This window comes from Lolium rigidum, chromosome 3 (genome assembly GCF_022539505.1).
Source record: "Lolium rigidum isolate FL_2022 chromosome 3, APGP_CSIRO_Lrig_0.1, whole genome shotgun sequence".
Classification (NCBI taxonomy): Eukaryota; Viridiplantae; Streptophyta; class Magnoliopsida; order Poales; family Poaceae; genus Lolium; species Lolium rigidum.
Genome location: NC_061510.1, coordinates 258,582,621 through 258,607,462, shown reverse-complemented (window position 1 = coordinate 258,607,462; position 24,842 = coordinate 258,582,621). Strand labels below are relative to the sequence as shown.

At 43.7% G+C, this 24,842-nt stretch overlaps 2 protein-coding genes across 2 annotated transcripts; both read right to left on the bottom strand.

Moving 5' to 3' along the window:
- Nucleotides 1-8,734: 8,734 nt before the first annotated feature.
- Nucleotides 8,735-13,746, bottom strand: LOC124703339 (digalactosyldiacylglycerol synthase 1, chloroplastic-like). The gene is made up of 7 exons (XM_047235552.1): nt 13,306-13,746; nt 12,355-12,387; nt 10,974-11,061; nt 10,389-10,870; nt 10,042-10,308; nt 9,549-9,898; nt 8,735-9,454 (listed from the first exon to the last, which is right to left on the bottom strand). The coding sequence occupies exons 1-7, from the start codon at nt 13,729-13,731 to the stop codon at nt 8,911-8,913; spliced, it is 2,190 nt and encodes a 729-aa protein (XP_047091508.1). The 5' UTR covers nt 13,732-13,746; the 3' UTR covers nt 8,735-8,910.
- Nucleotides 13,747-16,488: 2,742 nt separating this feature from the next.
- LOC124699831 (pentatricopeptide repeat-containing protein At2g03380, mitochondrial-like) lies at nt 16,489-17,145 on the bottom strand. The gene has a single exon (XM_047232065.1). It carries the CDS (start codon nt 17,143-17,145, stop codon nt 16,564-16,566), a length of 582 nt encoding a protein of 193 aa, XP_047088021.1. The 3' UTR covers nt 16,489-16,563.
- Between the last annotated feature and the right edge of the window lie 7,697 nt (nt 17,146-24,842).

Sequence of the window (24,842 nt, the reverse complement as noted above, 5' to 3'; positions counted from 1 at the left end):
TCTCCCCTTAGGAAGATAGCAAGGAATTGTCCGTCTAGCACAACAACACTAATATATGGCTCTCATAATATCAAAAGGAGGAAAATAAAAAGCATTGGTCTTCTATGAAACGCCTCGAGATGAATGAATCTGGTAAGTGAACTCGCAAAATGAACTACACAACACCCTGCGACCGTTGAACCACCAAGTCGACTTGTGACATCAACACCGAAAAAAAGGGCATAGGTGATTTATGACCCAACCTTCTAAACTAAAATTAATTCATGGGTTTGTCACATCTTGCGAGTTTAGCGACCTACATGTTCATATCGGCCAAAGTTCACTACCCTATAGCTTTTTGCAAAATTCATGGTGCATAGGAGCTTTATGTTTCTTTTTGTGGTATGTGGACTATATACTCTAAATGATGAAAATATAGCGATAAAAATAGTTATGTGCATCGATTGATGCAGAGGCTGCGTACATTCCCTTTTTCGAGAGAAATAGCTTTTGTAGATGCACACATAAGACTCCAACCCTGGACAAACTTTGTTGTTTTGGATATTTTATCTATTAATGGAAAATATATGGTTAATCCAATATACACCATCGCCATATTTGTGTGAAAGAAACTTGAGAAACATGTGATAGAAACTAGGAGATGCGGGTTCTGATGTTGGCTTGGCCACGCCGGCAAAACATCACTCTGGATTGACATTTCTTAGAGAAGCTCCGCTCGAATAAAGGAGGTGGTCCTAAGGTTCCTTCTCATCGCCTAAGGTGATGATCTGTTTGATGCTTGTCGTTATCGATATGGCTTAAGTGTCGTGTTTTGGAAGGCTTCGACGGCGAACTCCACTGGGCGCATCATGCCTGGAGTTTGCTGGTTCAGAAGGGATTCGGTCGTGCGCACCCATGTTTTACTCCGAACGTTTGGTTTTAGAGGTAACGCTTCGACGCTCTACTAGCTGTTAATATCGTGGAGCATGTTCTCGTTTCATGGTGCTGGCGGAGAATGTCATGAAAACCAAGATCTGAGGTATGGCAATGACGGTTCAAGTCTAGGCGGCGATGAGGAATTGGCTAGATGTTTCATGAGTTGGAACAGCGGCATGATAGTGGGGGCGACTGCACAAAAGTAGTTCATAGTCTTATCGTTCAGGGTGAAAATCCAAGGTCTGGCCTTGATTGATTGTTCCTGGCAATGTCCTTGTTGAAGGTATTGTGTTGAGAGCGAGGACTTTCTTCAGGGTGAAAATCTAAGATCTATGATTGGGCGGCGACAGTTCTTGTGCTTTGTTCCCTTTTTTGAGGCGCCGCTTTTGGAGAACTTGAACTTCTGGTGTTGTCCTATGGTGTTTGGGCTGTTGTTTCAATGATTTGATCATTGTAGCGGGGCTTTTCTTTTTTGTAATTCTTCTCTCTTTTTTTGGTTGTGTGCATCTGTAATGCCGCTAGGCAATGCGTTGTTTAGAAGCTGAGTGTAATTGGTATCTCTGCGATATTAATATATGCTCCTTATCGGAAAAAAAACATGACATTGCCAGCACTTGGATACTTGTTATATATATCATTGTGGCGCTGCCACATAACACATAACCCTTTTAGCAATTGCATTTTTGTTTAAGTCATTTTTTGAATGTCATTTTTGAACATATGAAGTTGATAGTGACTAGATCAAGTTAACCAAAAATAATATTTCACCTCGATAAAACATAAATGAAACCGTTTGAACTCCTTTATTTTATAAGAGCCGGTGGCTGAATCATGATTTTTCCGGGGTATTCAAAAGATGATATAACTGTGTATAATGTGAACTTAGCTTGATTCAGCTCGCTCAATCTTGACTAACTTTATTTGTCAAATCTAGGATTTGGTGACTAAGCCTTATTCATCTACACTAAGCCAGATATCTGACTAGGGAGTAGTCGTACAACTATGGATGTTTTGGATCCATAGTATCGTTGTAGTGTAGAAAAAGAATTTGAAATTGAAGCTCGACGTGTATGTCATGATGGGATGTCTCATTCGAAGCAATCCCGTCTCTTTCGTACAATCTCTCTACGAGTTCATCTAGATCAAGTAACATCAAGCTAGAGAACGACGACTTGAGAGGGTCACCAACCACTTGAATTCCAGTTTGGACCATCTATTTGTATGCACACGATTTTACTTTTATTGCCACATGTACGAAGAACAAAATCTGGCGCAACCTATCACCATTTAAAAATCATGGTGCAAAGTGAAATTCCACTCTAAAACTTATTTTATTTTAATTAAATATTTCAATGATCATGTGTTAGTTACACAATGGCTAGCGCCGCTTCTAATTTGTCCCATGTTAGCTGGATGCACATACATCATCATGCTAGTTAGTTAAGTTAATCTTATTTTGCATTGGGACTGATGTAAGTCCATTCTTCAACTCCTAAATACTTTTTTCATGCCATATATTGTCATATTCTCCATGTTACAACTTTTGGCAACGCTTTTTACAACCACTAAAAGTTATTACAGACAAGACAATCAAGATAACATAGATAAACATGTAGCAATTGGAATGTCTCAAAAACACAAAACAATATTCAGTTACTTTGTGGGTACAATCAAATATATACTTTGCATTTTGAAGCGTTTGTAATGATGCCAATCTGGACCTTGAAAAGGAGGGTATGGAGTCCCACAAATTATGTGGTCGTGTATGCTTTTGAGGGGGTGGTAGGGTACGTAGTTTGGCAATTTTAAAAACATATAGCATTGTTTTACATAAAGAAGTGGGAAAGCAAAGGCTAAGCCATTCAGATGGCAGAGGCTGTCTTTTGCCTAGTGAAAATCTTTTCCATTTTATATTTGCTGTCTTGGCTGAAATAGATACTTAGATTTGCTTAAATATAAATAATCATGTTAACTCAATATATTCTCTTCTTTTTCAGTTCGGATGCTTATTAGTTGGGGTGTGTGGCAGTAGTTAGATAAGCCTAATCACAATCACTGATATGTGGGCTCTCGACACAATGTGTGCTTGCTTTCCTGTCAGCCATTATTTGTGACAAATTTACTCTTTGTGTATAAGCACCCCCTTTCTAGCTTTTTGCTAGATGAGATCTTTGTTGTTTGATCTTGTTTTTCCTTTGGGGAAAGGTTTGCCCTTAATTATTGAAGAATCCTGCACTGTTCTTGCATGTGACAACCGAGCTATGCCTATGTGCAAGAATATGATGTGTTCATATTGCAAGAGCTGCAAAAGTAGCTGAAATTTAATTTGTTAGAACATTTTTGCTCAAAATGCATCCATAATCTGAGTAGGCGTCGCTTTTAAGTATGATGTTAGAGCTTAAGATAGAGAACCTTTTAGCTCTTGACTGGTCCAAAATCTCTTAACACGTGTGAAAAGATGTTACTACTCCAACTTCCATTCAAGTCTTGGTTTGCTTTTGCTTCGAGTCATTAACCGAAAAGGCTTGATTACGACAAGAAAAATGAATAAAGTTAACAACCCTACCTTTTTCATACAGCAAACAACTAAACTCCGAATTTCAACTATTTGCTTGGAAGACACAAACCGAAAGTGTGCATCCATTATTGTTGAACACGAGACATTTATTTGTCTAACACTAGGGGATTACCTAATCCAATCCAAGATAGGTGGAGTATTAGTGGAGACTTGCATAGTGATCCCGACCTTCTCTTGTCTCGTGTGAAAGAATAAGTACTAGCTTTCTTCTAGATGTTCAATCATATCTCGGTCTCACAAGAACCGAAGATACATCACGAAAGAAGATCAGTCCTTAGAACAAAAAGATGCTCAATCCAATTTTCACCTCCATGCATGTCATATATAAGGCAGCTATGCAGTATAAATATATCTACACATTCACCATCCGGTGAATCGCAATGCATGGCCAGTCGCCTAGTCTATCAATTAGGGCATGGGACGAGAGCGACACAAGTAGCACAAAAACGGCACATGGATGATGAGATGGGCAAGCAAGCAGGAGCAGCCATCGGGGTGCCCTGGGCGAGAGGTAATATAATGCAGGGCACCACCACCAACAACAACAACCCACTAGGGACATGATCCGCTGAGAATCTTGACCTTGGTCTCCTGCAAATAATGCATAGCCTAACAAGCTAGTAGCAGAGTACTGGCATTATACCCTTTTTTTCTACCCTTTTCCTTTTCGATTTGAAGGCTGCTTTGCTGTTTTGCCATTGCCCGTCGCCCCCACCAGGATCTGATGGCGATACTGCCTTCCACTCGCTCCTTTTTCCTAACACGATTTGGATTACATTGCTGGTTGCGATCCGGTGTGGTTGGGATGGTATGTGACATCCAAAGACCAAAGCAGGGCTCTCAACTATAGTCTCACGCCACTTGGCAAGCCACCATTCATTTGCACATTCTGCATTGTGAGTACGAATTTCACCTGAACGTGTGATGGAAGTGATCCGGAGGGAATAGGACACCAAGTTAATTTGGACCGGAACACTATGGTTTGCAGCTAGTTGTGGGCACGCGCCTCATGTCACATGCTACACTTCTAAGTTTTTAAAAATTGTGAAAAAAGACATGGACATGTCTTATGTTGTATTTTGTACATCTACAAATTTTCGTCCCAAAACATGACAATGTGTATCTTGCACACAGAAAACAAATGATTTGTGAATATCACACGTCTTATGTTGTGTTTTGTTCTAGGACTTTTTTTAGCACATGTCACATATGGTGATACTTTCGGAGAAAGTGGTGTAGATTCAAAGATACAACATAGCCATGTCCATAATTTTCTTCACATGTTTTGGAAACTCCTAAGGACCAAATACGACAATTGGGTGTGGATGCAATTAGTTACGGAATACTCGCATTAGGATTGGCCCATAGGGTGGGGCAGAGGGGTGGGGCAGAGGGGTGCCTGCCCTGGGCCCTGGCCCAAGATTTATTTGAGACGGTATCAGTACACTTCTACTTTTGTGGCTCAACAATTTAGTGTAATTCTACACTTCGAAAATATAGATGGTCTAAGGTTTAGCTAACCATGACTCTCTTTGACTTCTCTTGCCCCCCAAAAAACACTCAAACAACTTTGAATAAACTTTTCGATGCCACGATTTCTCTCGGGTATTTCCAAATCTGAGTAACAACACCGACCATCATGCTCCTTTCCAAGATTGTGAGTATTCATTAGTGGATATTAACGGTACAATTACATAATTATATCATTCCACAAGTAGCTCTTCTCCTCAACAGTTCTACTTGTCCCCATCATAAATGTTTTAGAGACCGTACATCCAATCCTCTTATTAATCCAGTGCCATATGTCTATTTTTTCTACTAATATTTTGCATAGTCATATGATTTAGTTACTCACATAATTGTGGTGTGTGATTAATTCTAGAGGTACATATGTATAGTTCGCTGGCCCGTAGAGGTGAGTAGTTTCAATTTTCACTGAGATTTTGAAGACCATGGATCTAACGAAGGTACATATTACTTAATGGGAGTGGTGTTTTGGAACATGGGAGCATATGCTCCCTCTATTTTGAATTTCATCTTACATATATTTTTTCAAAAAAATTGAAACAAAAAATTCGCACGTACATCTTCATGTGCTACGCGCTCACAAAGTTGTTTCATAAAAAATGGACTTGTCATGTGACGTGTGTAAAAAAGAGAATACTCAGTTCTAAAAATAATGTTTTTTACAAGATAAATTTTCTCTTTTTTACATAGACCACAAAAATTATTGATTTTTGGTGAAACTTGACGAATGCACATATATTATGGAGATGTACATGTAGAATTTTTTGTCAAATTTTTTCGACAACTAGAAATATAATTTTTCCGTATAGGGAGCATACGCACCCGAGAGCCGAATTGAATTTCCGTATCTTGTGGAGAAATTCTAGCATTATTATAGCAGAGCTACCATCTCATTTGAACTGCAAGGAGATATTAGGGACAAGAACGCCAATTGTGCTTAAACTTTGAGTAATATTTATAGATTTGACATAGATATTAGAAATATGTTTAACAAATTTTTTGAAAGTAGGAGGTAATGACCCCCTTGCCCTAGGTAAGTTGTGATCAAAGCAGAAGAGGAAATAACATAGTATTTCTTATTTCATGCGGATAAGCATAAGTGTTTTTAGCCCCAAAGAACGTACTAAAGTATCGTATTCTTGTATTACCTTTGATTTTGGGGCTATTTTGTGGAAAGAAATCAACTCCGTTCTTTGTTGTTGATAAAATGAAATACCTATTAATTCTTTTGGGTATTTTTTCCCATAAGGATATTCAATACAAGTAACACTCTTTAGTGGTACTATAATTTTGAAAATGAACACCCATCAAATGTATGTAAATATATCCTAAACACATAAAAACAGTTAATTCTGCAGTAAAGGAGGCTATTATTCCAAGAAAAGGACTCCTTTTGCGGTGCCACGCTAGGGGCCCCAAAATCCTTCATTTGGACTTCCATGAACAAACAAAAAAACTCGAACCGGCAAAAGAAACGTTGACAGCAAGATTAACCAAAAAGGGATGAGTTGGCTAACTAAGGTGAATGGTACCCTAACCAGATTTCGATCCAAGGAAAGAAAACCGCTGCAATTCGCATGCACGGTTGCACGGCACAGGGGATCCGTTACACATGTGCCCAGCGAGTGTGGTTGGTGCTCGCAAGACGTGTAGCCGTCACACCGTTTCTGTCACCGTGTATTCCGTTTTCGATGGATACCGTATTACCCATACCCCATCTGAATGATTGATACCCTGCCCTACCCCTTCTCGTCGATTAAAGCCCTAATCATGGTGGGCAGGAAAGGCGGTGACGCGGAGCGAGGGAGGCGGCACGATGAGCTTTGGGCTGGCCGTGGTAGGTAGGTAGCCGGGGATACGTACGCCCGCCGTCACACTGCAACAATGCCACACGTACATCGTACAGTCTTATTCCCTCTCGTCACTGCTATCGGTCTGGCCAGTGCATCGCGACATCACAGTCGCCACCCGAGCCTCCAAACAGTGAACATTCTGATAGAAACGTCCAACGAAAGCAAAGGCCGTCGCGGTAATCTGGGAGTACTATTTATCTGCTTGTCTACACTCACATTGATGCTTCCTCCGTTGGCAAGTGTAGATGACTAGACAAGTTTTAGCACGTATATACATGCGAAAACTAGAGTCGCTCATTTTAGAACACAACAAGTACTACCTCCGTTTCAAGGAATAAGACGCCCTCGTTTTATGAGCTTTTTGTTTGACCAAGAATTACTTTAAATAGATAAAGATTGTTTGTATGAAATTAGCATCATTAAAAAGTGCTTTTCAATACGAATCCAACGATACTATATACATATAATATAATCAAGATTTTGTTGCTCAACTTTTATGGTCAAAAGTCGCTTCGTGATACGCATACATGACTTTATTCCTTGAAACGGAGGTAGTACATGGCAAGCTTTCTAGCCATGGCTGTAAAAAAATGTCAAGAGAAGATAACCACGACGTCCCGTCACATGGCATCCCATCCGGTCGCGGAGCTACTCATTGTTTGCCACTAGGCTAGGCTCCACAGCCGCGCTAATCATCATCATGTGAGCTGCCGTCAGCCCATTGCTACATGGTGCTACAATCAGAAACCCTAACCCTGCAGCACAGAGGCATATCATAGCTCGGCGGAGGCTGGTGATGATGCCAAGAAGAGAAGATGAGAAACTGGAGGGACAAATGTGCGGTCACTTCAGGGAGCGATCCCAACAAATCCGGACTCATGTCCGCCGCAGATATACAAGTGGAGGACCGGCGCAGCAGCGCCTACCTTTCGATCGTTCAGTACCTGCTGCAAAGAATAAACAGGGAAACACAATAGCCCTGGCCGGCCTCCAGGCAGGATTTCACATGAAACAGTGGTTCGTTTTGATGTTTGTTTGGTTCAAATTTGAAGACCAAAGCTCCCAGAAGAAATAACGCATGGTCCAAACCACGTCTGGGATGCGTTGGAGATCCTAATCCTGTCTCTGGATTTGGCTCCACTGTACTGTAGGCACATTCAGGTTTCAGAGCCCCCACCACTGCACTCGTCCAGTCTCATAATGGCTGACACGAATTCTCCACCACACCGTGCCGCACTGAACTGCAACATGGTCCTCACGGCCAGCCAACAGAGCAGCAGGCATCGCATTGCATCACCACTCCAAATCCAAAATAAACCATTGCGATTTGCAGATGCTACTAGCACGGTACCGCCGTACAGTTAGTGGTGGCAGAGAGAACGGCCCACCCGTCAGAGACCAGAGGCCCAGAGCTGCCAGGGGCACCAGCCTACCTGCCTACCTACCTAGGTGCGGCGGCGGGGCCACGGCCAGCACATGCTGATAAGAGTAGTAGGCAGGAATGACATTTACCAGAGGCCCGTATCTCAGTCATCACACTGCATCTACACAGCAATGTAGGCCTTGAATTGTACTACCAGGCAGACATTCCAAGCTCTACCTGTCACGAAATCATCATGGTACTAGTACTGCGTACCACCACATCGGAGTAGATAGATGGATGGATAGATAGCAACAGTGGAGCAGCGAGTGAGCGCAACAGTGCAACCAGTGCGGTACACGCATGCGGGGAGGAGGGGCAAGGGCAGGCTAGTTTTGGTGCAGACACAGGGACATGGGCATAGGATTCTCATTGCTACTGTACCACCCAGACAGAGATACTATGAGCGAGCCAGTGAAAAGGGTATCAAAACTCAAGACATCAGAACTCAAAACTCTTTACCATCTCTAATGCTACAAGTGGTTTGTAGTTTTGTAATAATGATACGTAATAATGAACAGGGCTTGCCTTTGGCATCAAGGAGAGGAAGAAAGAACAACTAGTGTCACAGATTACAGACCTATCTATGTACTCCTACTAATACTAGTGGTTGTGTCTTACCAGCCATATACAGGATTCTGTACCTGAGGAGGCAGCAAGTGCAGGTCCGAGCTATGTTGCTTGTTGTAATTCAGGGTCCCCGGTATCGCTCCGGTTGACAGCCTGAGGAGCTCATTGCCCGTGAAGCAGTAGTGGGCGAAAGCGAGCCCGCCATCTACGATGTCCGACATGTTTGGCACCGAGGCTGATTTCCTCATCTTCCCGTCGACACTGTTAGCGCTACCGGAGGTGCTGGCAGAATCAGTACTATTGTTCAGGACCTTGTCCAGCTCGGAGTGCTCCATAAACCTCTGCGTCGCAGCCTCCCACGAGAGGTTGTACCGTTGCTCGGCGGTGAGGGGCTGGGGATCACGGGTCATCGCTTCCTTCACTTTGGCGACGAAATCCTCCGATGTAGTGTATGTCAGGCAGTTTGGGAATGACCTGAAGAAATCGTTGGACGGGTGATCTGCGCACACCACAAACTTGCCCATGGCTAGCGCCTCAGCAGTTGCCGTGCAGAGGACATCGCTTATGCTTGGGTTTACAAAAACTTTGTACCTGCAAAAAGGGCAGGAGAAGCGTTCATATCAATGACATCAAAGATGTACGTAGAACGCATATGCATTCCAAGCTGGATGGTTCGGATCTTTACCCATGAAGAGAATCATCTGCATGATCCCGGCCTTTATGGAAATTAAGATTTAAATCCAACTTCTTGGCAGCTGATTGCACCTCAACTGAATCTTCACCATTTCCATAGACATCCAGTTTGAAGCCATCCAAATCGGTCTTGTGCTTCGCAAGCAAATCTATCAGTTCTCTGTAGCCTTTGGCCCAGACCATCTTCCCCAGAAAATAAGCTCCTTTGGACATGGACTGCTGGCCAGACTCCCTCTCTGCTGCTATTCTCTCCCCTACCTCCAGAAATTTGGGATTAACACCATGTACGTTGCAGATCATGGACCTCGCTAGATCTTGAGTAGCTCCTGATAGTCGCAAAATCTACATCATATTGATACCATCAGCTCAGAAAGGGAAAATAACCTATCAGAGTTATTGAATATATGTATATGAAGCAGTGTTCACACTGTGCGCAATCAGCATCACAATGAACGCAGTAGTCATATAACCACACTTATAATTACCTTATGACAATAAGCTCTGGCAACAAGATTATTAATGTGCTTGACAAAAAAAGCTTGAACGGCACCATTCTTCTCTCTCTTGATATACTCCAAGTAATTTGTATGCACAACACCAACAACATGATTAAATTTATCGGTCCAGCGCTTCCCGTGGTGGTACCAGTTCAGATGCTCAGGCTCTTCCAGAATTGCTATGTCGGCTTCCTTTGATGGTATAAATTGTGAAGTGTCCCCAGCAGGAATTATACTTCTCCTTTCTTTCTGAAACTGTAGTTGGAAAAAATAATGATTAGACAATTAATACACATAGCGTTTTGACATACTGAGTCGAGAAAAGAACCCTCTACCTTTCCAGGGTAGAATGATATTTTGAAGTCCGTTTTAAATCCAACCCTTTCTTCCAGCCAATCCCTTATGTATGTTTCTTGGTCTTCTGGGGAACTAAAAGTCATGTTATTGGGATAGACGAGCTCTTGATCTGACTTGCAAAGCCAGGGAACCATTAGGGTTACATATTGCTTGGAAGATTTAGCCAAGTACGCAGCTCGAAACAAAGGGTTTACAGCAGTTCCCGTCATCCAGGGAAGACTGGCTGTAGTGACTATGGCGACATGCCTCTTGTCAGCTACATCATACTTTTGCCCATCATCCCAAAATCCACCTTCATAATTATGTCCTGTACTTTGTAGGACGCTAGCTATCCTTAGATCAAGATCATCACAAACATTATCATTTCTGAATGAAGAGTGTTCACTAGTTGACAGCAGATCATATGCAGAGTGGTCCTTGCGCTTGCTGCACAGAGACTCCACCAACTTGTCACACACATCTATTCGACACAACAAAGAATAATTAGTACAACAGAAGCTCAAACACATCTATTCCAAAATTCTGCAGACATGAGATCATCTAACTACAATCATGCCCTGTACCTCTTTTTATACCAAGTTGGTCAAACAATGGTCCAGATTGCTTTAGAAAATACGCAAGGAGTTCATTTAAATCCAATGGTGGAACTTCCTGCATTAAATCAATACTGATTAGGAAACGTATAAAGCACAAACAGATGGCTCATACCAAGATAGGCATGAATGCAAATGTGTGAATGTATGCACACTACATCGTTCAGTTAGAAGAAGTTTAATTAAGGGACAGTGCGCATAGGACTCAGCCAACCAAGGCCCACGAAACTGAACTGTTCCAACATGTATTCATGTATTACTTTCCTCCCCCTCTACATGACTACATCTATCAAAGTAAACCTCATCTCATGAGACAAGTGCTCAAGCCACTATAGTGTGTCTGGTAGGACAAAGAGATCCCAAGAGGAAGGCCATGACGGAGACACTCAATTACTCAAGAGGGCATACATTCTATGGCTTTGATGGCTGCAGGCACACGTCCACATTTAACAGTCTCTCTTCTGACTTGGGAGAATGGAAGAGAGCACTTTTATTATCAATTTTATCTAGTAAGAAGACAACTGAGTACTGCTATGGATAATAGGTTTCTTGTATTTTTTAAATTCTCCGTCTTAGTACTGTTTCGATTTCGTGTGGCATGGCGAAAAACGCAACACCCCTATACTCCACAATGTTTCATACCATTAGCATTGCATACATACAGACTAGATTATGTTCCCTTCATCGAAAGGTTAAATCGGTTTATCGTCATGCTTTCTGGCACCACGTTGGACACACACATCAAAGAGAAGGCCAGGTTGTGGGCCAGAGCAGGCGCCAAAGGGCTCAGGGTGATCCTACCGACGACATGGGATGTTCATTAATCATCTTCACTTGTAATCGATGCCTCCTATGAGGATTGTAACAAAGCCTATCTATTCAAAGAAATGAAACACAAAGATCCTTTGCATTTTCTCGAAGAAAAGCTGACACTTAATAGATTGAAGGCTAAAATCCCTATACACCCCTGCAAAGATGAAGAAAAAATCTACATCAATGACATATAGCCACCCTCTGTCTCTAACAAGTGGGTCTAGTCTAGGGGTAGGTAAGGGCTTGCAATATTTTGTAAGGGCATACAGGATTTTTTTTCCTAGATTGTACAGCCGTATTTGACCTTAATTCTGAAAACAAGAAAAATTGTGCCACTTCCAATATTTATTATTGCAGTTGTAGGTATTGTCACAATCAATTTTGTTCTTCAGAAAACATCTCTTGCAGTTGAAGGTATTGCACGGTATTCATACAGAAAAGTGTATTCATTGACCCTGATAAAAAAGACACTAGCATATGCGCAAAAAGGTGATGCTCGAATGAACAAAGCAACATAGTATGAAATCAGATGACTAACCTCAGATGCTTCAGGTGCAAAGCTCATCGATTTCTGCAACAGGAATTGCAATGGTACATCATTTTTGTGTTCTCATTGTCTCATAAATATGTACACAATGACAATCAGCAGAGCAGTTGCTAGAGCAGGCTGCAATAAGTAAATCCCAGAACAAGCTTAACTAAGGTAAATGCAGTGCAAAGCAAACTCAAACCATATGACTTTGCAGATGATAAATGTACAATTTCAACTGCAGATTTTGTAGAAATTTTTTAACGCATCATTCGCACCGCACACAGCATATGAGTATCCTGCGGTGATTCTGGTGTGCTGGACTTCCAATTTGGTTCCATATGAGTAACATTTTGACTAAAGGTTCCATTAACAATGCATAATCTAACATGAAACCGCCAAAGCTGGGTGGGCTCGAGGCATCGCTAGAGAACATCATCAATTACTTTGGGCGTGCATGTTTCTTACAACACAAGCCTTAGATTATTTAGACTAGTAAGTAGATGGTATTTGAATTCACTGTGTTCAGATCAACTAAGAACATACAAGGCATGAAACTACATAAAATTCACCCCCTAGCTATATAACTTAGACTCACTTTTCAAACATGCAAGTATGGACCATAACAACAAACTTCAGATAAGGTGCTACAGAGGATTAACTGTCGACAACTACAGAGGATTAACTGTCGACAACCTATCTCAAACTTGTTGGATTGCGGCGCCTAATGTTTCCTCAACATCAGGGCAAAAACTCAATAAAATAGGCTCGATTCCGTTCATATGAAACTAAAATTTCAGAATCCAATTGGCCCGACAATAATAATGTTTCAGAATGGAAAACGCCCAAGTATTATTACTGTCTAACATAGCTAGCCGTGTTGAATAAATTTGTGAGCGGTGTTTGCTGATGCAACTGAAACGACAAGGTTCAGTCGGGGGAGTGTGTAGGTAGGCATACCAAGCTGAGCTTGACCTTGTGGAGCACGTCGGAGGCCTGGTCCTGGCGCCTGCGGTCGAGGTCCCTGAGGCGCGCCTTGACGGCGCGTATGGGGTCCCACACCCCGGCGTCCTCCTCCTCCTCCCACTTCCAGCCGGCCTTGGCCCTGGCGCCCCACCCCCTCCCGACCTCGGCCTCGAACGCCTTCCCTATCGCGGAGAGGTCGAGGCGCGTGGAGCCGGGGGAGGAGGCGGAGGTGGTGTAGGCCCTGCGGAGGCGCGCGAAGAGGTCGGGCTCCGGGACTGGCGCGGTGAGGAGGGTCTCGAGCTCCCCCGCCCGCGCGCGGATGAGGCGCAGGTCCTCCCGCAGGCTCCGCGAGATGAAGGACAGCGCGCCCTCCCCCGCCGCCGCCGCCGCCGGGCGCGTGTCCACGCCGAAGCCGGCCATGGCTGGGGTTGTGCTGGTGGTGGTGGTGGCGGGCGGGGAAGGAGGAGGGCGAGGCGGTGGCGGTGGTGGTGGTGTGGGCGTGTGAGGATGGGGAGAAGGAGAAGGAGAGGGAGAGGAGGAGCGACGAGATTTCGCGGGGCCTCGGACCGGCGGCGTGGACCCGGTCTACGCTTTGCGGGGTTGTGGGAACGGAAGGGAACTAGGGAAGGCGAGGTTGCGCGGCTACGTTTGTGCCATCTGTGGGATGGGAACACGGACGGCCCCGATTGAGACGACAGGGAATCGATGGTGCTGGACGGTTTGAACTTTTTTTTTCTGGGTTATTATTACGACTTTTTATAGTTGGACTTTGACTGCAACATTCATAATACCTTGCTTCAGATTTGAAAATCGCAAAGATATGAAAGTGCTTTAGGGAAAAATGGAGTATCAGACAGTCCACTAACAGTAAGACTAATTGTTTGTTGTTACTCCTTCCGTTCAATATTATTTGCGACTACTAGTATGAAACTAAGAGCATCCCCACTCGTTGGCGCTCCCCACGTCCAAATCCGGCGAAATTTTCGTCTGGATTGGAGAAAGATTTGGCGTGGGGAGGAGTAGTTTCCCAGTCATGTGCTCCCCAAGCGGCGTTTCCGGGAAAAGAGGATGGCTCGGGGAATCCGGACGAAAGAGGAGACACGTGGGCGTGGGCGGTTGGTTTAGCTTCATCCGAGTCCCCGGGAGACCCCGGAAACCGAGGATGGCATGGGGAGTCCGGACGAAAATAGGCTCAAATCCGGACCAAAACGAGGAACCGGGGGCCTGACTGGGCCGTTTTTCGCCGTCCGGATGAAAAAAAGTGGCCGTGGGGTGGCTCTGTGGGTAGACGAGTGGAGATGCTCTAAGTGAGCGCACGTGAATCTCGAAAGCGTGGGCATCTTAACTAAATAAACAAGGTAGTGCGCAAGTCAAAAGGCAAACTCTACCCAGGTTAAGACTACATTATCAGGGATTGATTGCAAATTGCAATTATCAGGATCAGGCCAAGTTTTTCTTCTACATGAACATGCTGAAGACAAATCGAATTATTATTGCACCGTAAAAAACAAGGAAAAGGCAGACTGGATTTTGCAAGGTAATCCGAATTCAGTTTCAGTTAGAAAAAAGGACAATACAGGACGTCAGGACTTATCTATCTACCACCAGCAAAAGAAGTAAACAAGGACACGGAAGTACAAAACACATTGGCTGTATGCGGTACAATCAGACCATAACAGGTAAACCAAGGGTGAAAGCAACGCCAAATGTAGCTTCGCACGCACGGCGGAGTACTCGGTTTGGAGCGTTGCATGCTTGCACTCCAGCACCACCCGCTGAACCGAAAGCAACGGCTGTGCTGTTCACAAACCGTCGACCAAACGGAACCATGCCACGGGGGTCTGAATCCGGTACCTTCTGCGGATACGAACAAACGCTTCGCATGAGCAGGAAAGCGCCATGACAGGCGAGTTCACCGTCAGTATTTCCTCCGAGGATTCAGCTGGAAGGTCCTCCACTCCTCCTTGCTTTGTCTGCCAACCACTGATTGTTTGTTTATCTATCATCGTGATCTATCAGCATCGGTTCAAGCAATGTTTGGCACAGAGAAGAGCTGCTCTCACAACCACAAGATACTTGTCACTGTATATGAAATTGCAGTAACACTACCCTGCTTTATGAGTCTGCCAAGATTGCAAAACTCAGTAAGCACACTTGCATTAGTTTGTCAGTTCATGGAGTTCACAAAGATTTAAGCATGGATCAGAATGCTGATGCCCCTGGATGTATCCCTGCTCCAGCTAGTTTCCTATCGGGCTGCAGTTCTGTCTTCTACCAGCCAAGCCCAACTCTGCATTCTCTTGCACCAATTTGTACGTTATCTGGAGGATCTAAGAGCTCCTGCCAATTGTTCTGTCAGTATGTTGCGCGAACTTGAGGATTGCATCACAAGGGCAATTGAGCAAAGTTACTCAAGCATCAAGGCAATTTCCATGGCAGCAGGCACAAGTATCTTTAACTGAATTCTAGTAGACCTCCTAAAAAGTATTTCTCAAAAAAAGTATCTTTAACTGAATTCTAGTAGACCTCACAACAGCTTCTCGGAAAGTCATGGTTCCACTACTTAAATTCACCATAAAAGAGACAAAATCCTGTTTCATAGGTTACTTGATTTGCGACTTTGTGCTGCAAAATGCAAACCCAGTAATAGGCTTCCCTTAGTTTGATAGTTCATGCAGTTCTGCCACAAAATTGATTGAAAACTGCCCCTCCATAATTCAGTCAAGTTTGACAAGCTCTTCTATTAAGTTAGTGACTTCTCTTTGTGTTGCATTTTGGCTGCTAGGCTCTGTCAAGTTAACCTGAGAAATCACACTCTAGAAATGAACACCCATCATCGAGTTAATCCAGGAGCTTCCACAGTCAGGAATGAGAAAAACGATGGGATCCAAACTGTAGTCTTACTCATTTTATAGCAACCTGGTAGATGCCTTCAAACTGTGCTTCCATAAGGTCAATCAGTGAAGTGTTCTGGCGCTCATATGGTTCCACTACAAAAAATTACATATCGGTCTTACCACCCACGACAATCACCGGCACAGACTTCTATTTCAGATTCACCAACCAGGGGCTTGTGTCATACTACTGCATTACTGGATGAACTTCAAGAACCACCATTACCACCAATGCAACCATTTATTCTCAACTTCATATCAAAGAAGCCGGTGTGTGGACAGTGGATGGAGTCGTGGAGATGAGATGGACACCGACAAACACAATGGTCAGTTGGTCAAATATCATAACGCAAAAAATTCAGGCAATGCCATGCCCGTGCATCAACCTGGCCACTCTCTCGGCCACATCGATGCGACCGTGCACCCGGCAAGCTGCCAGAAGCACCGCGAAGATAACCCTGTCCGGGCGCGCCTCCATCCGCGCCACCACCCCCTCAGCCTCCTCTACCTCCCCGGCCCGTCCCAGCATCTCGACCATGCACGTGTAGTGCTGCAGCGCCGGCCTCCTCACCCTTGCGAACACCTCCCGTCCCTCGCTCACCATCCCTGCCCTCGCGCACGCGGCGAGGACCACCGTCACCGCTTTATCGTCCATCTCCCCCTCCAGTCCTTGGAACAGTACGAGTACATCATGGCACCGTCCGTGCGCCGACATCGCGCTGGCCAGCGCGGTGCGCGCCGAGAGCGTCTGCTCCTGCGCGGGCAATCCGTCGAACACGCTACGCGCGGAGGTTGGGTCACCGCAGGCGGAATATGCGTGGATGAGCGACGGGACGAGGATAGCGCCCCGGCGCAGCGCGGCGGCGTGGAGGGAGGCCACGAGCGGGAGGGACGGCAGCGAGGCGGCGCGGCGGAGGAGCGCCGCGTAGTGCCGCCGCATGGCTAAACCGGGAGGGAGAGAAGCGATTGCAATTTTGCGCCAGCAGCTACACCGTTCGATTTCTCAGATTGAGTCCCCTATCGAGGTATCACGTATTGCTGTCTCGAACTTTCTTTCCCTTGTCTTATGGCTTAGAGCATCTCCACTCGTCCCCCGACGAGGCCCCCGAGCGACGTTTTTTCCATCCGGATGGCGAAATTCGGCCCAATCATGCCCCCGGTTTCTCGTTTTCGTCCGGATTTGGCCCTTCATCCATCCGGCGAGCCCACGTCATCCCCGGCCCCCCGAGGACCTATCGGGGACTCCGGACGAGTGAAAAGCGGGGAAGGGCCCGATCTGTCGGTGACTCGACACACGAACCCCACCGCCACCTCGCTCAAAATCTCCGCCACCCCTCGTATCTCTCTCGCCGCCGGCACCACACCGCCCAGATTCCGCCGTCCCTCCTTCCCCACCTGCCTATATTCCGCCGTCTTTCGACGACGGCCTATCTGGCTGCTCTTCCGCCGGCCTGTTTTCCGACTTTGGCCTGCTCCTCGTCGCTCGCGGCTCGGGTTGCCTCGACCACGCCCGTCGGGTGTTCGTCCATTTGCCTCGCCGGCCATGGACTCGGACGAAGAGGAGGAGCGGATGTTCGTCGAGCTTATGCAAGAAGAGATGGCGGCAGCCGCCCAAGACGACGAGCACATGATGATCCTCGGTTGCTTGGCAAGCATGTACGCCGGACCGGCAACCGGTCGACGTGGTGGGTCGGCATCGAGTCGCCGGAAGTGCAAGCCGAGACAAGCGAATGGAGGGCTACCGCATGTTGTACGCCGACTACTTCGCCGACAATCCATTGCACGCTGAGAGTGTTCTCCGGCGTCGTTTCGGATGAGCTAGAAGCTATTTCTTGAAATTGTGTATGCCATCCGAGACTTTGACCCCTACTTCGGATGCAAGGCGGATTGCACTCGGTTTGGTTGGATTTTCGTCACCGCGAAGTGCACGAGTGGCTATGAGGATGCCGGGCGTATGGAGCTCCCGGTGATACCGCGGATGACTATCTTCGGATGGCGGAGTCCACCGCCCTTGATTGTTTCTACCGGTTCCGCAGGGCCGTCATAGCGTTGTTCGGGGACTATTACTTGAGATCACCCACTCGTCGAAGACACTCGCGAGGATCCTTGCAACAAATGAAGCTAGGGGTTTTCCAGGGATGCTTGGAAGCATTGACTGCATGCATTGGCAAGGGAAGAACTGTCCGTTTGCGTGGCAGGGAATGTACAAGGGTGTGGTGACCCGGCATACCACTGCATGGTGTAGTATGCAAGTCTGATATAACACCAATGAAACACCGTTCCACTAGTATTATATCGCTCAGAGTGGTACAACAGAAACATATGCGGGTCCAAGGCATGTCTATAGAATTACATACGTACTCTATTACATAAGATCATCACGACCTCCTACTTTACAATGAGGTAAAACTGCAAATAAACTCCAGAAGAACGACTCGTAGTCTAGACTTATCACGAACTCTATTTGTAGAGTATTTAACTAACTAAAGAGGCTAAGAATAGATTCTAGCTAAGTAGGAGCTAGGTTTAGGAAACTAGTTCCCTTCTACTGTTTAATCTAGGTTTTCTCCTTGTCTGGATGTGGTATTCGACTCCTCTGACAGGGTCCTGTCTCTTGAAGTAGTTGTTGACTTCTCGGTCTTCGAGTTGTACTGTAGATCCTCCTTCGTGGCCTCCATATCTAAGCAGGGGATTTAAGAGTGGGATGAGTACGAGCGTACTCAACAAGTTCATTATAGGAAAGAGGTGTTTAATGCACTAGCTACGGCATTAGACCGAGAAAGTCTAATACCAATGCAGGTTTTCATAACCATTTCTTCAAGAGGTTGCTTTTATTCGGAAGAACTATGTCCGTCAGCCTTCACCGGTTTACTAGAACTTCATGGAGCTCCTTTCCGGCCGCGTTCGCAGCTTCCATATCCCGGAACGAGGAGTGACGGAGTCACGGTTCTTTACACTCTGCAGAGGTGTGTTGCTTTACCCATAAGAGATCTTAACCTTGGTGCCAACCGAGTCTAGTTCTCGTTCACACTTCCTTTGGTGTGAGGCCCGGTATAAGGTCTAGCCAATCATGTTCCTCCGCTACCTCGAACACCCACCCTTTGTTGCATACCCCGACCCTGGGTCCTCGTCGGTCCTCTTATACCACTTAAGGATGGACCCCGACCACGACAACAGCTTTGGGACTCGTTAACCAAACTCCTTCGCCGGTAGCTGCAACCCATCATAGACCGCAATACCGTGGGGACTTTAGGCCTCCCCAGCCCACCGCTTGCACTTCGAGCGACAAGTGTCTACGGACTATGCCGTGGGGACTTAAGGCTTCCCCAGCCAACCGCTTGCCCTGACAGATACAAGTGTCTACGGTAAAGCGCATCCGTTGATGAACGAGAGGTGGAAACACTTTTGACTACTCCGTCCCACTCCGGATCTTATGGTTAACACGGATATTACGGCACAAGAATCACTGGCGACATTTGTTGTTTAATCCTAGATGGATACAAGCCCGTGCAATGGAACCTCCACCATATCAACACAATCCATGGTTCCATTGCCCACCACATAGTCATATTCATAGTTATGAAAGTAGTGATTTTGATTTTTTATGCAATAGTGATAACCATAATACTTTGCAAGTAATTTGATAGAAATACACAAATGACATGAGCAAGCGATGAACTTGCCTTTATTGACTGCAAGATTATGCAGACAAGGTCTTCGATACGCAATAACTCCAAATTCTGAAATAGCATCATCGTCCGGTAAGGACGATGTTTAAAAGATTGCCAAGGATGCAATAATGCATAAGTATGAGATGCAATCGTTCTAAACGTAACCTAACCCCGATGATTTAGGATCAGTGAGTTGTAATGATTGGTTTAGGGTGTGTTGCACTTTTAGAGAGATTCACAAACAAGGTTCTTATTAAGAATTAGTTGCTTGTTATCATAAGCAGGTGCTGTAATAAATCATAATAACAACAATAATAGCACACAACAATAAGGTTTGGTGTAATCCTAACATGTAATGAATAGTGGTTGGTTTTAGTACTATATGTCATGGTTAAAGATTGATTATTATATACTTCAAAAGAATAACTTTTGAAGAACATGTTCTTTAATAAAGAACAAGTATAATAATCAGGGTTGTGGAGTTCTATGGTTTTCTATGGTTCTAATTGGTTTCTGGAGCCAGTAGTAGATGTATCACAACAATGTTGGATTCATCAATACCTAGGGCTGGTAAGGCTGAGTTAAGCCTAGGTATCCTAAGCAAGTATTTTTACATGGTTGCTATCAAGGTTGATTCATCTGACTGGTGATTACTAGATAGGGTTTATAGGTTCTTATAAGCAGGGTTGGTGATGCTTCTTTATTTACTTCAAAAGAATAACTTTTGAAGAACATACTTCTTAAATAATAAGAAGTATTACAATTAAGGTTGAGGTTGTCTAGGGTTTGCTATTGGATTCACTAAGTAAAGAATGATTGACTCCAAAATAGGATGGTTCATAATTATGAAGTATTTGTAGGGTTCAGTGGACTATGGTTATGTAATGATAAATATTGGGCCTAGATGCTATTTGGGTTCATCACAATGGTGTGATGCTCGAGCATGGATGAATAAGGATGACGGTTTTGACAATGAGAGGCTAGGGTTTAAACTTGGTTGATCCTACTTGATCAACTAGGTTTAGTGATATGCATACATGGAATCCTAAATTGCTAGTGATAGGGTTCTACATTTTATGTGGACATAGGTATGTCTTTAGTTGCTAATTATGGCTCTATGGTAATGGAGTAACATGATCACATGTTCTAACCTAGGGTTTAGGTTAGAATTAAATTAAGGTTCACATGTAATAATGGAACTAGGGTGTGATGCATATTTGAATTAGGGTTTTAGGGTTCCACAAAAAAATTATGAGGTTATCACTTGGTTTAAAATGGAACTAGGGTTTCCTAATTACCCTGCAATTCTTGGATTAATAACTTCATTAATAAAGTTGAAGTTATTAATAACTTTGTAATAAAAATAATATTGGATTTGTCCTTGTATTATTTTTAAAGAATTAATAATTAAGGTAATTATTAATTAGGGTTTAAATCATTCTAATAAGGATTTAACAAAATAACAAATAAAGGAAATTAATTTTTCATGTTTTCTTTATTTGTTTACTGGTTTTTATTTATTTTGGAAACTACTCTTAATTATTGAATTTTAATTGAGTTTAGAATTAAAATTAAATGCTTAATTAACAAGTGTTAAATAATTAAATTTTTATTAAAAATAAAAATTTCCTTTTATATTTTTATTTGATAGATTTTTCTTTTATAGGAATTTTGATATCTCATTTGTATTTTTCTGAGCTTTATATGAATTTTATAAATATCTGCAAAGTTTCAGAAATTGTTGAATTTTGAATTAAAACGAGTTGGCTAAAGACACCCGGGCTAGTCTACACATAGACACTGACCAGTGGCCAGTGTCCACGTCAGCCGCCACGGTGGCGTTGACTGGTCCAAATTGAGAACGTGCCCTGTGAAGGTTCTGGCCGGCGGCCAACTGCTGCCATCGACGGCGATTTGGGCTCCCGCGCCAGGGCTGAGGTGCGGGTTGGTTTCGCCGCGCGATGCTGAACCTACGGGTGGTCTCGCCGCCACTTTATGGCCACCGGAGCTTGGCCGGTGACGATGTACCGCGGCGGCGGAAGTAAGGCGCATGCGGCGACGACGCTACAATGCCTAATTGAGCAAGGCGAGCACACTGGACGATCGAGTAGCTCACCAGGAGCATGATGGAGACGACAGCAGGGTCGGAGGAGCGCCAGATCGTCGGAATCGACGGCTCCGGTCGTCGGAGGGAACGAGCTCGACGGCACCGCTCTAGGGCTTCTTAGCTCGATTCCTTCCGTAGGCTGGGTATATCGAGGGTGGTGGTGACGATGGTGACCACGCCGAGGCTCGGGGAAGCTTCCTTCGCCGGCGATAATGGTGAGTGGTGCGGCAGGGTTCCGGCTTGGGAACGGAATTTGAGCCAGAGAGAAAAGAATTGGGGCTAGGGTTCGCCGTGGGGATTTATACTACGCCAGGACGCGCCTCGTCACGCCTTCGGTCGAGGAGAGGACGCCAGCGACGCGACGAAGCCGAGCACGGCTTCGTGCTGTCGTCCATGCTGGAGAAGGGGATGAGGACGACGCCCCTTCGATATTTTGTAACGAACAGGTAAGTTGGGCTAGCTGGGCTGCGGAATGGGCTGGTTCGTGGGCTGCCTGGTGGGCTGTGGTGCTGGGCTGCGGTGGCCCATCCGGTAAGCCTCTCTTCTCTCTTTTTCTTTGCTCTTATTTTATTTTCTGGTTTGTATTTTCTATTTAATTCTGATTTGCATTTCCCTTTTGTTTTGCAGGATTTTAGATGTGTGAATCCCTTTGGAGTTTACAAAGATACTATTGTAATTATAAGAGCTTTAAAATATTTCATATGTGTAGTGACACCCTTGTTTATTAAATGTTAATAGAGATTGAAAATGGGCAATTATATAGTCCTAATTGCCATTATCAATTTAGGTAATCCAAACTATTTCTCAAGAGGTTCTTCTAAGTACCTATTGATAGTTAAGTTTTTATATTTATCTTTTGTTATATTGCATTAAACAATTTACAAGGCATAGCTTAATATCAAGTTTATTATTTGAGCATATGATTGCTTGTAAGTTATTTCATGTGCACAATTATGTGTTAATAAATTAGAAATTCTACTTAAACTCCTTCCAAGTTTAGTATTAAATTGTGGTTTAGTAACACTTTTAAATTTACTTAGAGGAAGTACTACTCTCCTCATGGTTTGGTTTAACTATAAGGATAAGTGGTTGATCACCTCACATGATTTTTAATAAAAGGTTTCAACTATGTTCATCTTATGCTCCATAATTAAGTATAAGATTTAACTAGTGAGAAATTCTAGGGTTCTAATTATATTTACCTAATGGCAATTGGTTTGAATCTCAATTATGGCCTAGGTTCATATTATGATCACCATAGTGATACATAACTAGGGTTGAGATACAATTCTAGTTTATAGAATTGGGATGACACCATATTGCATGTGCTAGGGTTTAATCTCCCCTAACCATGATAAGGTAGGTGCTTGCTTAATATTTCATGTGCTTCCCTACTTACTAAGGCTTTGAGACTTGGTTTTTATCTTCTTCCTATTAACTTCTATTAGTATCCCCAACTTATCATTAAAGTAACTATATTGATTGTAGTTCTTTTTATAGTTAACTTTGGTCATATGAATAGATGGTTTCTCACCATATTAAGTATGGAATTTTACTCTAAGGTTTTCTTAGGTTCTTAAGTGAAGAATAGGTGGAAATGTAAATGTGGTAGAATTATACCTGTGATCACCAAGTGGTTCACAAGTTAAGGTTGGGGTATAAGCCTGGTTTTGATGACTAGTGATCTCCCTATAATTTCATGTGGTGAATCATATCTACTTATCCTCTTAGGGTTTAACTTATCCTCATATACCTCAAGAACATGATCATGGATTAGGCATGATCAACTTGTTTTTAATATCTTTACCTCAAGTTCTTAGGGTTTATGATCATCACTCATTTTATAATGATCAAAGTTTGACTTCCTAAGGATCTCTCATTAAATGGAATTCTCACTTCAATGATCAAGCATTGTCTTGATCAATTAGGATATATCACTTCTATTTAACTTTCTAGGATGGTCATGATTGTCTCAATAGTTTTATATCCCAGGAAAATGCCTGAGATATTTACTTAAAGTTCCCTCAAGAATTGATGGTTTAACCATTTAGATATTTGAATAGATAGAACTAGGATTAGTATGGATGGTCTCTCTCATTTGGGAAGGACTTCAATGCTAACCTAATATTAGGCTCCATAGAGGTTGATGTGATCATCAAGATCTATGTTTAACATTAATGGTTATCTCTCTCTAGGGTTGTCTTGAAGATGATGATTTGAATACTTGGATGTATATCCAAGGTTGAACTCAAGTTTTTTATTGCTTCTTTAATAATTATGATAGAACTCTCACCTCTCTAGGTTTGAGGTAAAACTATTTGGAATAGGGAAGAATACATATTTCTTAAGTTGAATCTCCTTGTCTTGTTTCCAAGGTTACAGTAGAATGGATATCATAGGGTTTATGCTAAGTGCATGGATTAGCTTAAGACATGGAGAAGATAAGTGAAGAATAGTTTCTCCAATTATTGTTACTTGATTTCCAAATAGATTGATGTTCATAGGTTATGGCAAGGAATATTATGTTGTGATCTTTAATAAGATCAAGTAGTTGATCATTGGTTGAAGTGTTGTTGTGTTAGATTTAATTCCATTTGATCTAAGCCCTTAGTTCAAATCATCTCTACCCAAAACAAGGTTTTAGCAAAGTCACATTGAGGTTTATAGCGCTTGACTTGATGAGCTACTTCCATTCCACCAAGGTCAAGTGAAACTTCAATTACTGTGACTGTTTTACTTTAAAGCGCGAAAATTCCCCAGATTTTCTATGCATGAATGCAATGCACACATTTGTTTCCTCTATTTTTGTAACCCCAATACCTGGGATATTACAGTCTCTACCCCTTAAACTACACTTCG